The sequence below is a fragment of the Neovison vison genome, chromosome 10, assembly GCF_020171115.1.
Source record: "Neovison vison isolate M4711 chromosome 10, ASM_NN_V1, whole genome shotgun sequence".
Lineage (NCBI taxonomy): Eukaryota > Metazoa > Chordata > Mammalia > Carnivora > Mustelidae > Neogale > Neogale vison.
The window spans coordinates 56581095-56599034 of NC_058100.1; the positions used below are offsets into that span (position 1 = coordinate 56581095).

Genomic DNA, 17940 nt, shown 5'->3' on the forward strand with positions numbered 1-17940 from the left:
CCAGGTCGGCCTGACTCCTCCATTCTGCACCGGGATCTGCTCCGAAACTTGGATCCTCACAAGAGAAACATGGGTCTTCAAGTGAGGAACAGTTTCTTAGACATCTGCGTACTCCCCACAGGGCCTCGCCAGGCTTTGCGGGGCAAGGCCCTTGGTAAATACTGACTCCAGCTCTAATCCCAACACAGACGTACTGACTCAGTCCTGCGACTTGGAGCTACAGGTGGTTACTCAGCTGGGCAACTGCAGGGAACATTTGCAATCAATTACGGGTGAGGAGGAACCTTTTAGAAGTTTCTCTTCTGTGTATGCCGGGGTTGAAGGAGGAGAAAGGAAGTTGAGAAGGAGGGAAAGGAACAGGGTGGTTTCGGGGTCGGGTGCTGGAGCTTAAGGATTTCACATCAGGATGGGACAGAATTTGGCTTCTGTCCGCTGCTGAGTGAGTTCCAACAGCCCGACCAAATGGGCCTGTAGCCTCAGGCTACTCCTCCATGGCCCCACATCCCTAAATGGCCAGGTCCCTGAATAGTGAGTTTTCTCCAGATCCCCTACTCTGGAGCAGTTGCACACAGTCCTTTCCTACCTCCCATTGCCCTGCTCCAGAGCACAGGCCATAGGCAACTCTGGAAGGCCTTACCTTGGGGGGGTGGGGGGGCTTAGGAGGGTGGGGAGACAGCACCATCTCTAGGGGCCAGAGACAACCTCAGCACCTGAAGTCTGTGAGGCCTGCATTGTCCTTGGCCCTGAATAAAAGGATTCCAGCAATCCATTCTGGAGTCCAGCTTCCTATTTTGGAAGAATGTGGGAACTTGGGGTAGAGGGAGGAGGTAACTCGAGTTGATTTTGTTTTCTTTACTAGTTGTTGCAAGTGCAAGTTAATCACAACCCCACAAAAATGCCACTTTAGCCCTTTCACATAGGCCCTGCAAAAAGATTTGCGTAAAGCCAATCTTAAGTGATGCCTACCAACACCACTCTGGGAGGGGATGATAAAATACCGCCCAGAGGCCAGGGCAGGGACGGCAATCCAAGAAACCCGATGCATTCCCCATGAGGTGGCTTCCAAAGAGCCGCCTACTCTCTTGTGCATGAGGCAACACTGCCACCTAGTGCCCCATGTGGGAAGTATTCCCTGAGGCCCCACATCTGGGTGGGGCAGGGGGTGCTCCTTCACAGGGGCTGGTGTGGTTGAACTGCTTGACATCTCTACTGAACAGAGAAAACGCCCCAAGTTTGGGAGACTGAGAACTGGGATGCTGGGTGTAAGTAGTAGAAGCTGAGGTCCAGAGCCTTCGGGAAAGAGGATGGGAGTCAAGTCTGGGAGGAGAGCGCCTCAGAGGAGAGGCAGAACTTCAAAGACTAAATTGTGATTACTTCCCAGGAACTCCATTCAGCTGTTATTCCGCGCAGGTGAAGACCCACCTGCCCAGGAACAGGCAATGACCAGCTAGAGAACCAGCGCCGGGTAAGAGAGGAAAGATGGTCTGGTCTGTTGATAGAAGTGAGTAAATTCGTGCAAATCAGAGACCTTGCACTACCTTTGGCCGCCTCACTGCCATGGGGCCCAAAGGGGAAGTGTAAGCAGCTAAACACGGTGAACAAAGAGGCTTATGCCCTTGGGAGCCCAGCTGCTAAAATCCTGGAGAATGAAGGCCTTGTTCCCAGCCCCCATCTTTCCCAGAATTTTACCCTAGATCTTTCGTGAATATGTTCTGATGTGCACAAGTCTAAAGAAAGAGCACGGAAGGTGGAGTGGAGCTAGACCTGGGTATTCCCTGCCCTCAGCCTTCCTGGTGTGGGCCGCAAGAGGAAATACCAGTACACCACAGGGGCTGCTTTGATTTGAATAGAAAGAAGCCTCAGAGGCTAGACTGTCTGCAAAAAGGCTTCCCGCCCAATTTTACATGCTTCCTGAGGATTCCGAGGGTCACTTTGGAGAAGGCTCTGAGTGTGTGTGTGCTGTGGCAAGGTGGGGGGCGGGTGGCTGTGGGCAGACAGGTGGGCGAGGGAGGGAACTGTACGGGCAGCAGGTGGGGAGGTACGAGGAGCCATGCCAGGACTGGAATCAGGTCTTACCACCACTCTCTGGGCTGTGAGACAGGACGTGGAAGGGACAGGACAGAGGCCAGGTACCCACTGTTCTGAATCTGTTTCCTCGGGTTTGGGTTTTAATAACCGAAAGCAATAGCCTCTGAGAGCCTCGCTCATATATTCCTGTTGGAGCCCTCTCTAAGTCTTCACAGCCAGGGAACTGATCCCGGGTCCCTCTGTTGCTGCTGCCGGAGGAGGGGTAAGTGGAGTCGTGGGTCTTGGTCTAGACGGCAAGCACACAGTTTCCCTGGCAGATGGGTACTAGGAAGCGAGATTAGGCAGCAAGAAGATGTCATCTGGGAAAAACTGCAAAGCTGCCAACTCTGATCAGATAATCATCTCATTATTTCTTCCATTTGGCCCCAGCATAAGGATTTCCTTCTACTTTTTCTCTGCCCCCACCTTCTTACAGCCCAGCCCCTTCTCTCTCCCCTCCTCTCACCCCCTCTCCCACCCAAAAATAAAATAAAGCAAAACCACAAGACTCTAGAGGGCTCAGTGTCTGGGAATCCCAGCTTCCAAAGGAGAAATCACAGCCAAAGAGGGGGAGACAGCGTGTCCAGAAGGGATGTTCCAGCAACACCCCATTGAAAGAGGCTCCCTCCTTCCAGATTTCTTTCTCCAGTCTGAAACTTATTTGCAGGCATCCAGCAACCTGAGAAGTTTTTAATTTGGGAAGTTGTCAAGCACTTTGGGAGCTCTGGGGTTCCATTCCTGTTCTGCCCCTGGCACATCTCTCATTGATTTGGTTTCCCCACAATGTAAATGGGACTAGCAAGCATCAGAGGGCATTATAGATAATCCAAATTAATGAGATTAAAATGGATCTACCACATGCCTAGCCTTGTGTGAGGTTCTTCCATGGGGGGATCCAAAGAGATAATGACACAGAAAATGAAGACCTGTTATGTCTAGCCATCATTCCTTGCTTGAAGCCAACACCAACCCCCCCCCCAAACACACACCCTCAGTAAGGAAAAGGAGATAGTTATTCCTAATGCCACTCTTTTCTTTGTCCTTCTGGGTGATTTCCCATGAAAGCCAAGATCTGGGCATAGTGGAAAACACATAGGCAATGTTCTGAGATATTACCTCTGATTAAAACCACAGTTAGGCACGGTTCCTTCTTAGGTCCCTCATCCAAGAGCCAGTGCTAGACACCAGGGTCCCGGCTTGTACGAGCCAACCTCTTCCAGCAGCCCCTGCTGTTCTTAGACTGGATGCAGGTTGGGACAAGCCAGCAGGACTCCAGGACCCCGACTCGATAGGCTTTCTGCTAAGTTCCAGGGCTGCTCAAAGAAGAGGGACCCGCCAGAGCGAGGGGCTCCACACCTGGCGGCCGGATTCTCCCTCGGCGCGGCCCCGCCCCCACGGCTCACTGCGCAGGTCCTGGTCCTGACCCGTAGCTGCGAGTTGCCCGGCTCTCTCGGACTAGACTAGGAGAAACGGAGTGTGACACTTCTTCCCCATTGACAACGAACCAGAGATCCTCCGCTTTAAAGACGGGGTAGGGAGGGAACTGGAGGTCTCCTAAGTGCACGAGCGATGTATAGCACCACACGAGATCGATACTCGTTGGGACAAATGCTCTTGTGGTTACAGAGTCATTACGGTAGATGATGTCTAGAATCCTGCTGTGCTGATGGATAAAGGCCCTTCCCCCTCTCTCCCTGGCCAGCCCCTCCTGGCTTTCCTGCCCCTGCGCCCTTCCTCTCCTTGTCCCTTGTGTCTAACCCAGGCAAACATAAGGCCGGCCACTCCCCCAGGGACCTCGGAAAGCCCAGGCACCGTGTTACCTGCAATGATGGCTGGGTTGTTCTGTCCTCCCTCTGGTTTCACCCAGGCTTCCACTGTGAACGCCTCCCGGGGAATCTCAGCCAGCACTTCTGGTCGCAGCAGCAGCCGCCCCCGCCTCCCCGAGAAGTATAAAACAGGCAGTCCTCCGTGGGGGTTAAGGGTCTCTGTTTCCCAGTGGGGGTCCCCTCCACCCTTCTGGATGCTGTCCTGGATCAGACTGGTCCTGACTCCATGCACAAGGGGGTGCTTAGGCCAAGGTTGGAAATGCCGAGGAGAGACACTCGGGTTTCCCCGCAGGCCCCCCGCCTGCCCTTTCACCACCTGGCGACGATGCCTGGTCTTGGCCCGGCCCTTCCTTCGGCTCTCTGGCTGGGGTTCCTTTGGGCCCACGAAGGTGGTGGTAACGGTGGCAGCCGTGGCTGAGCGCTCCTGAGTCTCAGCCTCACCTGGAATGGTCTTGGATCCTCCATCGCCGAGATAAGTGTCCCGGTCTCCCCGCAGCTCCGACCACCCAGTAGGACCATGCCAGACCCACGGGATGGCCGGCGGCTCAGCTTCACCCCTCGGCCCCACACTTCCATCCAGGCTTGTGGCCAGACCCCTCGGGGCATCTGGCTTACTGTGTCCTGCATGGTGGGTTCCCTGACCCCCCACAGGGTAGGGCCTCAGGTGGTCCCCAGGCCAGCTGGGGTAGACCCCAAAGAGGTGATGCTGGGGAGCAGTTCTGGGTCTTCGCAGCTTGGCCCCCAGCCAACAGCGTTCTCCTTCCGACAGCACCTGGTTCAGGTGTCCCCTCTGAGCCAGGGCTCTCTTGCGTGTCCAGCCCGGCTCAGAGCTGGCAGCACTGAACGCCCAGCCGGCCAGAATCACCAGGCTGGTTCTCAGGATCTTTAGACACATCATACCTCCCCCAGCTCTCTCTCTATACAGAACCAGAAGTCAACTTCTGGGTACCACACGGGAGTGATGGGGAGAAGAGCAAGAGAAGGCTAGCAGTGGATTCGCAGTCACCGGGGAAACTGTTTTGTTCACAGACCAAACTTTTAGGAGCAGCCCCGAAAGAGTGCCTCTTCTGGCTACCGGCGACCAGTGCTGTGCCTGCCTCTCCCTTCTCCCTTGACCTGGCTCTCCTGACTCTAGTTTAGTCCTTGCAGAATGAAGAAGTTCATTTCTCCGGGTTCCCTGGAACCTCCTCCTAGTGAGCTCAGGTTTCTGCCTTTCTTTTTTTTTTTTTTTCTTTTTTCTTTTGGGTCCCTTCTTCAATAGCCCCTCCTCCCGCTGATCCTAGAGGAGGGACACACAGACGGAAGCCAAGCCCTCTCACACACACACTCCCTCACAAACGCACACCGCTCCCTACCTGAAGTCCTGAAAAAGACACTAATCTTCTCGTTTTCATTTCTTTCTCCTTCGTCCTTCCCTAAGAGTTACGTTTCTTTCTGTAGCTCTGAACCTAAGCTACATCCACCTTCAGACAAATCCCTAGAGCAACTTGCATCCAGAGACACAGAATTTGATACTTCTTTCTAAAACTGCAGAAGGAACCTGGGGGCACAAAAATCAAGCTGGTACTTAGCTTCTGCTCTCCAGAGGTCCTCCTCAGCCAGAGCCCCCAGCAGCCGCCAGTTGGCCTGTGCAGGTCAATGTTCCCCTCAGCTTGCTGCTTGGGCTTGTGCTGTGCTGAAGGCTTTTTAATCCCCTTCCAACTTGTTGGTATGTTGCAAGTCTCCGTAAAGTTCTCCTTGGGGATGCCAGTCTGGTGTCCTAATAACCTTATGAGTCTGAGAGCCCTCGACTTCACCTTCTGGGAGTCTTGTGTGTCCCTGGGCAGACGGGAAAGAGCGAGAAGAGCATGGACTTCAGGGGACCTGTGCTCTCCGGTGCGTCCTGCTCTCCTCTCTCCCTCCCTCTCTCTCTGCCTGTAATTATCTTCTTGTTTGTTTCATTTAAAGACAATGATGATGTCAAGCTAATAAGTTTGGTGCATCACTCCACCTACTCCCTGTCCCCTCCTTCCTCCTGAAAACCTCCCTGCCTCACCGAGGCACAGGGGACAGACGCTACTCCTGGCTTCCCCAGTAAACATCTCGGGCTTTCTCTCTCAGCAGCTGCAGCCTACACAATCAATAGCAATCAATACTGTCTTAGAGCACTCTTTTCGGTGTGTATTCTCTCTCTGTCTCTCTCTGTCTTTCTCTCTCTCTCTCAGACACACACACACTCGCACATGTGTTGTGAACAGATCTGCTCGCTGTCTAATAACCCCCCCACCAGCCATTCAGGGACCACTTGCTTCTCTTTCTTTTGTTTTGTCACAAGCCTCCTGTATTTTTTTCCTTATTTCAATCATTTGGGATTCAAAAGAACAATACCCCAAATTCACTTTATATTGGACATCGGGAAAAAAAAACAAATCAATTAGCCTGCCATAAGAAGCATTACGTGGGAATGCCATGAATTCTCACTACGTAGATCTTCCCTCTGAAGTTTCTCACTCTAAAGTTACTAAAAGTCACCATATGCTGAGTGAGCAAATAAACAAATGAGATGCTCAAAATAAGTAATTTACAAGAAATGAACAGCTAGACCTAAGCAACTATTTTTTTTAATTGACTTGAAATGAATGGAGAGGATGGGGAAGTAAATACTGTGACTCCAGCCTCTGTACTAATGTTTGCCTAGAGGACTCTGAGGCTGTCTCAGAGTCCCACCCCTTAAACACATGGACATGTACACACACACACACACACACACACACACTGAGAGCATGGTTCTGAATTCTCAACACGGTGGCGGGGGGCAGTGAGGATATTTGACCACAGATGGGTACAAAACAGGTAGGGAAATATACTGGGTCCTTCCTTCACTAAGAAAAGTTACTTACAGTTCTAAAATCCCTGCCTATATGACCCACACATAAAACACACAGCCCACACACTTTGGAGTAAGATCGCAGTGCCTCTTTTGCCTCGAGACTTCTCGTCTTCTAAACTCCTCTAGCCCTGCTAATAACGAACTTGTTTGTGTCCAGCACGCTGTGCCCTAATCACCCACCCCCTGGCATGCCCAGTCTCCCTGCGCAGCAGCCACTGGATCCTCAAAGCAAGTCCCCAAAGAGGAGATCAATTCAGGCACGTGGACATTACTAAACAGAAATCCCTTGATCCTAGACTGTCCTTTTCCCTTTTCTTGTTTTCCTATCTCCCTTCATTCCTTCTGACTTATTAGTCCTTTTCTTTCTCTTTTTCTTTTTCTCCCCCCCCCATGAAGTAGCTCGAAAGAGTTTGGGGCTTTGGAAGGGAGTAGAAGGGGATGTAGAGAAAGACAGAAAAGCAGAGGAAAGGGGGGTGGGGAGAGAGAGGGAGGGAGGGAGCGAGAGAGAAAGAAACACCAGGAAAGAAAAGAAGGAAGGAGAGGAACCTTAGTGTAAATGAAGAAAAGATCCTCAGGTAAGAAAAGCAGAAAACTTGCCCCCTCCTTCATGCCACCCCCGTGACCCTCAGAAAAAGGTTCCATACCATTCATTTCAGGAAGGAGGCATAACACAGCAAAGAAGAATTCCGCCTGCTTTTCTGCCCCTGTTAATGTGTGAATGATCTTGCGGTCCCTATAGGTCTCTCCTGGCTCTCAGCAGCTAGTAATCCATTCATAAGGTTTCAAGAAGCTATACAAAACTCAAGCTTCCAGTTTAGTTTCTCTCTCTCCCCTTCATTCCTTTGCTCACCACTCTCCTTCAGCTCTTGGCAGTCCAAAGTTTAAAAAAAAAAAATGTTGAACCATTTCTGTGTTTTCCTCCTGTTGTAACTTTTGCTGTGACATCATAACCCTGCCCACCAACACCCCACCTCTCGCCCTCCTTTCCATCCCACCCCTCATCAGCCCCAGACCCCCCAAAGCACCCCCCCCATGGAGAAGAAGGGCTCCTGTCAGTTCCAACGTGTGAAAATACAAAGCTACTAGAAGGTGCCCCTCTCTCCCCTCCCCTCCGCCCCCCTCCCCTCTCCCCCTCCCTGCCTTACCCACCGCTCAGCCACGGCTCTCTCAAGGCTTGGAACAATGATCCCATCTGTTTGACATGTGCGGAAAGGTGGGCTGGATTCAAATAATCTGTCAAGTGGATCAGATAAAAAAAAACCAGCAGCCCCCTCCTCAATTCCATCACACACACGCACGCACATCATACCCCAGCAAAAGTGGGAGAGAAGTCGGCCGAGCACAGCACCCACCCTTGATGCCAGGGAGACACCGCACGTGCCAAAGGCAACGCACATTTATATATACATAAATTCTGTGGCTTATTTGTTTATGACAAACACCGGCACCCAAAGCCCCTCTCCTCTTCCCCAAGTCCTGCCACTCCGCAAGTGCACAGATTGGAAAGCTGGTAGAATCTGTTTTGAAATCTCCAACGAGAGGGTTTTTCCCCCTTTTTTTCACTCCCAAGCACTATCTGTGGCGATCAGACTCAAGCAGGGCTGCCAGCAAACGCAGGAGGCCCCTTCTAGGGTACAGGCTTTCAAACCAGCGAAGCCAGAGGGAATGGATTTAAGGACACACAGCAGGAGCTGGCTGAATTTATTTTATTTTGACGGGGGTAGCTGGGGGAGGAATATCATTTCTGAAATGCCCAAGCAATGAAGGGAGAGGATATGGATTTCTTAAACAGTTTTTGCAAGAGGAGCTGTGTCTTGTTCTGCAGGTAAATCTATAAGGCGAGAAATTGGAGCTTAGAGATAAACAAGGACGGAGAGAGAGGGAAAAGGAAGGAGACAAGAGAAGGGAGAGGGGCAGGGGATGGGGACCTGGGGACGGGGAGAGAGGGGAAGAAGGGGAGAAGGACAGAGGGGCGAGGGGAAAGGAGAAGGAAGGGAAGAGAGAGGAGGGAGGAAAGAGGAGGGTAAGGGGAGGAAGGGGGAGGGGAGGGATGAGGAAGAAAGGAGTGAAATAGAAGGAGGAGGGGTGGGGGCGAAGGGAAAAGAGAAGAGTCTGGAAGGAGGAAGGGCTGAAGAAGAAAAGCAGGGAAGCGAGGAGGGAAGAATGAGACCGAGAGGAAGGAAAAGAGAGGAAGAAGTGGGGAGGCACATAAAATATGGAGACCAGGAAGGCACTTAGATCCATGATGCTTAAACATAAAGAGATCAGAGGGGCAGGTGAGGAGAGCCACTGCAGAATGAGGCAGGGGTTGGGTTTTCTGCACAGAAAACAAAGAATACACAGTGGAGGGGCTCACTCCAGTGATCAGACACGTTTCAAAAAAGCAGACTGCCAGGGTTCAATATTGTCTCTTTAAGTAAACCCCTATTTCCTCCTCCTTCCCTGCCTACACCCTTCCTCCGACACCCACCTCCACCTTCCTTCATTCACTTCTTGTTGCCAGCATGATCTTCCCCTGGAGAATTCTCCAGTAAAATTCAGACACGGATCCCCCTTCCCCCGCCAAAAAAAAAAAAAAAAAGAAAAAGAAAAAGAAAACACGCCACCCTTAACACTCAGTAGCCCCCTTTTTTTTTCTACTTCTGTCCACAGAGGGCCCTGACTCCTCTTATCTAAAGACTGAGCTGTTTGTGACCATCTGCACTTTGTTTAAACCCAGATGATACTATGTTTCCTCAAGCCCAGGACCGCAGGGCTGTTTCGCTTGTACTTGCTGCCATAGTGGGGCTGGTCAGTTTCCATTAGCATTGTCATCAGGATTAGGAAGAGTCTTGGAGCACAGCGAGGAGTCAGTGCATGTCTGCGTTCACCTGCAGCACAGAGCACTAGTGGGGGAGAAAGAGAGGTGGGGGGCTGGGGAAGAGATCCCTTAATATGGTCACTGATCCTCTCTGATTTTCTGATTCCAAAATCTGATCCCTTGAGGGAAAAGCTCAGCTGGGAACCGGCCAGGAAGCGTAGTAATAAAAGCCTCCTAGAACACAACCAAATGCAGGATCTATATATAGGAGCCGGATCTGTTTTCGCTACTTGCAGTCGAAAATGACACCCGGAAACAAACATTTCAGCAATATGTTTATTGGAATCGCATTCAGCTAAGTGCTGGAAAGAGTGAGCTTCTCTGAAGGATTTCGCTCGAAGTCCCCGGGGTTGTTGCTCTCTACGCCCCTGGCTCCCGGTGCTCTGAACTGGGAGTGCATGGGGTCACTTTAGATGCCATCAGGGTGACCTAGCACAGGCCCCTCTTTTACGGGTGAGGAAACAAGGGAGAAGTCACACAAATGACAGCAGGGCCAGGACAGCATCCAGGTCTCCTGAATCCCAGGCCAGGTTTTCCCTCCTCTGGTATGCACCTGTCTTGCTGTCTTGGTATGCACGGGGCCAGCTGGATGGGAGGAGGGTACCAAAGGCTGACCTCCCCAGATGCCCATCCAGACAAAAATGCCCTGGAAGTATATGTTGATCATATGTGTTCTGTAACTCAGAATCACATAGCACTCAGAAGGAAATGCAAATCTGCATTTCCAACTCCTCCCTGTATGTTTTGAGCCAACAGAGGCCCTATCTTTTTGTCAAACTATTTGGCGCTCTGTGTGTTAGATAATCATATCTTTTTCCACAGTACCATTACTATTATAAATTATTATCATTGGTAGTGGTAGCGTTTTGCAAAATACCTTTCAATCCAAACACATCAACGCATTTCATCCACAGGTTAGGCTTTCCCACCCCTTGTGGGCTGCACGGTGGAGGCGACATGTCAGAGATCTATTTCCCCTGGTGACAGTCCTTACTGGGAAAGTGTATCTTGTAACATTTTGAGCCTTGGGACCAGCTTGTGGAGCCCTTTGGCTGGGGAGGGTTTCACAGTGATGTTGGATCCTGCTCTGCTCTTCAAAGGCAAAGAAGCTCTACAGGGCTTATGCATCAACCAGCATTGCCTTTCCAAGTGGAGTCTGTTCAAAAGACAATCTCATATCAAGAAAAACAAGAAGACTGTATACTTGCTTCTCCTCTGATCTAATGCACATCTGCGTGCTTTTTTTCTTCCTATCTCTAACGATACAAATGCAAGGCAAGTGTTATGTCTATTTTACAGATAAACACACTGAGGCTGAAAGCTAAGGACCTTACCCAAGGACCTACAGACACTAAGAACACAGCCAGGGCACATCTGAAATACATTATGTTAAAGTGGAAGAAACCAGACTCAAAATACCATGTCCTGTGTGATACCACTGATATGACATTCTGAAAAAGGCAAAATTATAGAGACAGAGAAGATTGGTGGGGGGTCAGAAGCTGGTAATTGGGGGAGAAAAGTTGAATACGAAAAGCACAAAGGGACTCGGGGATGATGGGACTGTTCTCTATCTTGATTGTGGTGATGGTGCATGAGTATGCATTTGCCAAACCTCAAAGAAGCATGGACTAAAAAAGGTGATTGCAGATAAATTATACCTTGGTAAACCTGTGGTGGTGGGAGGGGGGGGAAATGGAGCCAGGGGTAGGGCCAGGGTCTTTTGACTCTGAATATAGTGTTCTTCTGTCTATATCCTGCAGGTGTCCAAAGACCAAAGGAGAGTGTGACAGTGCTTGGTCATGGATTGGGGCCACGCTGCACCTAAACTCTCCGCCGATCCTCTCACCTGGCTCCTCAGGGGACCCTATGGGACCAGACTGAAGGGAGCAGAGCTGGCTTGCGGTCCCAGCTCCATCCACCCAGATGACCCTAACACATCAAACAACCAACCACCAAAGGATCACTGGCCAACAACTAGGAGCCTGCTCCGCCATTCAGGAGCTGCTGGACCTTGGGCAGGTTAATGAACTTCTCAGAGCTGTCTGTAAAATGGGGAGATTGGAATAGAAGACCTTTACGTTTTCTTAGAGGTCACACTTGAGATTCTCTCATTTTTAGCCTGACACTTTTCTAATTATTTAGGAAATTGTTTCTAATTCTTAATAATAATAATAATAATAATAATAATAATGGGGCACCCAGGTAGTTCAGTTGGCTAAGCATCCAAGTCTTGCTATCAGTCAGGTCATAAGCTCAGGGTTGTGAGATCAAGCCCCAGATCGAGACTCTGCACTCAGCAAAGAGTCTGCTTAAAAATTCAGCCCCGCTGCCCCTCCCCTTGCTCCTACTCACAAGCCTGTACTCACTTGCTCCCTCTCTCTCTTGCAAATAAACAGATCTTTTAAAAAATAATTTTAAAAATTTTTTAAATAAAAAAATAACCAGCCAGTCCTGGTTAAATATCTTCCCACAAATATCTCAGAGACTCAAGCATACATTAGCAATGGACACCCACAACATTTATTTTAATCCTTAAAGAAAGCCATATATTCAAACATAACTCCACTTGTCACACTGATAATGCAGCAACGGGGAGAGTTTGAGCGCCGGCATTACAGTGACAAAGGTGTCCTATATGATGGGCCACTGTCCTATGTTTCGCACATCAAACATCAGAACACATGGTATTCATAGGAAAAGATTTAAATCTGAGCAGTTTTTAAATTTGCTACTGTGCTAGAATCTTAAAATTTGGTAATTCCCTCAAGATGGTACTAATAATATTATTAATAATAATAACTGACATTTATTTCTTCTAAAATGGCAGGCACTGTTCTGGTCACTTTCTATGTATATATCAATTGATTAAATCCTCACAACAGTTCTGTGAGTTAGGTTCTTTTATTACCCCCACTTTCAAATGAAGACTAATAAATTAATATTTATTAAGCACCTACCACGTGTTCCATGTAGCATCTTCTAGTCTGTGTAAACTAAGCCGTGCACGTAAAATACCTCATTTCACCCAGAAAGTCACCTATGAGATAGCTCCACCATGACCCTCCTTTTTAGATGGGAAAACCAAGGCGCAGAGAGTTCAAGCCACTTTTCAGAGCTTAGTCACCTTGAAAACAACTGCTTATCTCTGGAGGCCTTGCTCTTACTCATGATTCTGTACAGCCTCTTCATACCAATGATGATTTGGCTCCCCAGCGCAAGAACCGATTTTTTTCTGATGAGGACATCCCACTGGTTTCTCTGGAGTAGAAGATAGACCTTCCTCGGGTCTTTTCCCACAGCCTCCCCTGGTGGAGGGTCCAGGACCTCCAAGAGATGTGGTCCCCGCTGATAGCAGCAGCCAGGTGCAGCCTCTGTTCTGCCGATGCTGAGGTGCCTCTCACAGGTCCCCATAGACTCCCTCCATGCCCCCACATCCATCACGTCCCCAGTGAAATCTAAGGGACCTGTAACCAACCAGTCATAGGTGGAAAGCCAGTCACTTCTCCAAGTCATTAACTCCATCTGGGAGGAATCAGGCAAGACAGATAAATGTTGGGTTGTCTATTTATTATAACAAATGCAAACTTCTAATACTAATAACAGCTATTAGTTGATGGTCTATTAACCATCACAGTGTATTTCCTGGGTTAAGGTCAGCTCTGATAGAGAGCTCCAGGTTTTAGGCCAGATTCTAAATTCTGAATGGTACTTGTGCTGTTTAACTGCTGAAATGTGGTCCATGTGTAAATATTTCAAAATAAATATGCTCCCCAGATGTCTTCAAGAAAGAGAGCAGGCCTATGGGAGAGGAAATGTACCCTTCCTAAATGCTCACCCGGCCCAGCCTTTCCATATAGATCACAGCCACAACTGGAGGCAGAAACGCAAACCAAGGCAGTTTTGAGCTCCTAGGCTTGTCCGATGCCCCCCCTTCCCCCGCCACAAGTCGTTCAACACAGACCCTGTCTGGTAGGTGCCAAGAAAAGTTCAAGTTTCTTTTCTGTAGGCTAACCTCGAAATGATGTGCTCTAGTTGAGAGGGTAGACTCTGTAGGTGACAAACATGGATTCTGGTCTGGGCTCCGCATGGTCTGGGGCAGATTTCAGGGTCACCAGTGAGGACAACAGTGTGCCTACACTCCAGGTAAGAGGCCATAAGAAGGCCCATTTCTCAGCACCTCTCCGTCACAGAGTAAGTGCATAGTAAACACTGGTATTACCGAAGAAGTCAGCTCCTTCCCATGTCCTACCCTACAAGCTTCTGATTTTAAACTTCTAGTCACCCCTAAAGATCCATTTGGATGTCACTTCTTCCTCTCCCCAAAGGATCAGCCTTTCCTGTGTCCTCTCAGCTCATTTGCCAAAATCTGTCATTCTCAACCCTGCCTGCCCCACAGGTCTCATTTTGATAGTAAACATTTTGAGATTTGAAAACTCAAACATGGTATGACCCACCTTCCATAATTACAAAAAAAAAAAAAATCAATACTCTATCTATAATATAAAAAAATAAGGTATAATGAAATCAAATAAATTTCAACATATATGTATTTTTGATTTAATTACCTTAAAAGATAAAGGAAATAAACAAATGCTTGGACCTACTTCTCATGAATAAGTATGGATTTGAGAGAAATAACAAAATACTCAACAAACATTACAGGTATTTTTCTGTATATTGACATTTTGAATCAGGGCTGTCAAAGCGTATTTGTACAAGTTCGCAGAGTCAGCATGACTACTAGAGCTCCAAATACAGAAGGACAGACGCGTGTGTATCAAATGTGCCTCAAATGCTGTACGTAGCATTGCCATCAATGGCATGTTTCCAAAATGGGGAACAACCCTTGGTAAAATCTGCAAACAAATCAAGAGGCAGTCTTTCTTCAATAACATGGAAGTTGCATTCCTGGGAAAGTATATTTAAAGTACAAAAAAAAATACTTCTGTGATTAAGTACTTGTGTTTAAAATAAAGTTAACTTCTAGACATGGATCATTATAAATGGGCTTTTCGTCTATGTGAATGTTCAGCCAGAATTCAGAAGTCCAGCAGGATGAGGATTCATTTTGTGGAACTATCCATGCCCTACAGGACAGTCTAACGTCCTGCGCACTGAACCCTAACAGTAACCTCCCGTCACTGTGACCCCCAAAACCACCCTTACTATTTCCAAAAATGTCCCTAGGGGGCAGCACTTCTCCCACTGAGAACCTCTACTCTAAACCAAGGCCAAAACATTATGCAAACAGATCTGGTGGAGCCTTATATATGCATTTGCTGGTAACACACTGCCAGGATCCACAAAGGAGAAAGTCATGTGGGGGCTTCTAACTGCATTTTTTAATGGTATTTGTTGAGAAAGCTGCCGTATCTGTTCCTCAGTAGTGGTTTGAACTGTGTGCGCCTGGAGTACACACACAGACGCACCTAACGCATTCTACCAAGTGATCGCTTTTCAAAAAATCATCTAGTGAGCTTCTCCCTGTTTGTGCGTCAGTCCACTCTGTTCCATTAAGTTCCCTCTGCTTAAAATAAATAAATAGAAAACAATGTCCAGGATTGTGACATCTGAAAACTCAAATCGGGGGTTCCGGTCCTTGGGCCCCATTGCCACATCATGTCCCTCAAATCATTGCTGGAAGATGTTGGTTACAGAGGCCATGGCCGCCACTGGCTCTGAGCAGCCCTTGGGCTACAGCAGTGAGGTCTCAGAAGCCATGGTAGGGATGCCAGTAGTCTCCACGTGATGCCTGGAGGTGTGGTCCGTTTGATGCCACCCATCCGTTCTGCCTGTGGGACTCTGAGTCGTCACCTTCCTGCGACTGAACTGAGGAGGTCGGTTTATGGAGCCATATGGTGAAAAGCTTCGTTTTAACTCAACAGCTTGACCTCCTCTTGCCCTCTGAACTAAGTCTAAAGGGAAGACACAGATACAGCATTGTGGCTTTACCTAACCTTTCAGGAAGCATGCTAAGTATGGCCATCACACTAGTTTCTGGAGACACACTGGCAATTAGATACAAGCCCCGGCCAACCTTGCCCCACAGACGTGTTAGAAATTCCCGACCATGAACACACTGTACAGCGTGGCTAGCAGCACTGTCGTGGGGTCTGAGTGAACTGCTACCAGACACAAAGTTTAAAGCACCCAATGTCCATGCAGTCATCAGGGGGATTTTTGAATGAGTCTTCAATGGAAACTAGGAGTTTTCCAAGTGCAGGGCATTTCTAGAGAGAATGGGGCATACACGATGCCCCATTCACACTTTATTCAAGCGCTCAGGATAGCATTTATTGCTAAGTCCTATATACCCGTGGCTTTCTGTCTTTCTTTCCAATGACCCTTCTAGGAAATCTAGGGTGGTACTGGTGTGTTTTATTACCCAAGTATTTCCAGAGGCTCAAAAAAAAAACCCAGGCTCAGCTCAGAAACCATAGGAAATGTTGATCACTGGGGAGAAGAAATTCCCAGAGAGAATCAAATAGTCCCTCCCTTTCCTCCACGCGCTGCTGAAGAGCAAGGAACCTGTGCCAGCAGACTAAGACCAGAAAGGACCTACAGAGTTGGAAATAGTACCCACACTTCTCAAAGATACAATTCTTTTTAAAAGATTTTATGGGGGCGCCTGGGTGGCTCAGTGGGTTAAAGCCTCTGCTTTCGGCTCAGGTCATGATCCCGGGGTCCTGGGATCGAGCCCCGCATCGGGCTCTCTGCTTGGCAGGGAGTCTGCTTCCCTCTCTCTCTCTGCCTGCCTCTCTGCCTACTAGTGATCTGTCAAATAAATACATAAAATCTTTTTTTTTAAGATTTTATGTATTTATTTGATAGAGACACAGCGAGAGAGGGAACACAAGCAAGAGGAGTGGCAGAGGGAGAAGCAGGCTTCCTGCTGAGCAGGGAGCCCTATGTGGGGTTCGATCCCAAGACTCTGGGAACATGACCTGAGCCAAAGGCAGATGCTTAACGACGGGGCCACCCAGGTGCCTCTCAAAGATGCAATTTTTAAAAAATAATACTTAAATAGCAAAGGGCTACCTGTTCCTCGTGTCTCCTTCCAGCACTAGACTCAGCCAAGTCCAAAGCTGAAAGAAAAGCGTAGCCAGATACAAGAAAGGAAACAATTAACAAAATGAAAAGATAATCTACAGTATGGGAGATAATCTTTATAAGCTATATGTCTGATAAGGGGTTAATATCCAAAATATATAAGGAACCCACACAACTCAATAGCAAAAACAAACAAAAATCCTCAAAAAGTCGGCAAAAGGACCTGAATAAACATTTTTCTAAAGACATACAATTGGCCAACAGGTATATGAAATGTCCCTCATCATTAGGAAAATGCAAACGAAAGCCACAGTGAGCTATCGCACCCCTCACACCTGTTAGTTTCGCTCTTATCAAAATGACAAGAGAGACCGTGTGCTGGTGAGGATGTGGAGAGGGGGAAGCCCACACACTGTTGGGGGAAAGGCAAGCTGGTGCAGCCACAGTGGAAAAGAGTATGGAGCATCCTCAAAAAATTAACAACAGAACTATCCTGGGATCCAGCAAAGGAAGTGCAATCAGTTATCTCGAAGAGGCGTACACACCCCATATTCATTGAAGCGTTGTTCACAACAGCCAAGATAGGGATACCGCCCAAGGGTCCCCCGATAGACGAATGACTGAAGATGATGTGACTTATATATGCAATGGAATATGATACAGCCATCAAAGGCAAGGAAATTCTGCCATTCTCAATGGCATGAATAAACCTGGAGGATATTGAGCTCGGTGAGAATAGTCAGGCAGACAAAGACAAGTACGGTCTCATTTCAAGGTACGTATGTAATCTAAAACTGTCACACTCATTGAACCAGAGGTTGGAGTAGTGGTTGCCAGGGGCTAGAGGGAGAGGAAGTGGGAAGACATTTATCAAAGAGTATGAACAACCAGTTTTAAGACGAGTAAGTTCTGGGGGCACCTGGGTGGCACAGTGGGTTAAGCCTCTGCCTTCGGCTCAGGTCATGGTCCCAGGGTCCTGGGATCGAGCCCCACATCGGGCTCTCGCTCACCAGGGAGCCTGCTTCCTCCTCTCTCTCTGCCTCTCTGCCTACTTGTGATCTCTGTCTGTTAAAAAAAAAAAAAAAAAAAAAAAATTTAAATATTAAAAAAAAAAAAGACGAGTAAGTTCTGGGGATCTGATATACAGCATTGTGATTACAGCTGATAATACTGTAGACTTGAAATTTACTAAGAAAGCAAGTGCTTTGACCATTTAAAAAAAAAAAAAAAGGTATGGGGCGTCTGGGTGGTTCAGTCGGTTAAGC

At 48.3% G+C, this 17940-nt stretch overlaps 1 protein-coding gene across 1 annotated transcript in view; it reads right to left on the bottom strand.

Annotated features, from left to right (window-relative positions):
* Nucleotides 1-5487, bottom strand: part of PAPPA2 (pappalysin 2) — a 292512-nt gene extending 287025 nt beyond the window's left edge. Inside the window, exon 1 of the mRNA XM_044267353.1 lies at nt 3888-5487. Coding sequence (XP_044123288.1) covers nt 3888-4791 — 904 coding nt within the window. The 5' untranslated portion in view covers nt 4792-5487. The remainder of the gene's footprint in view (nt 1-3887) is intronic.
* Nucleotides 5488-17940: the final 12453 nt, after the last annotated feature.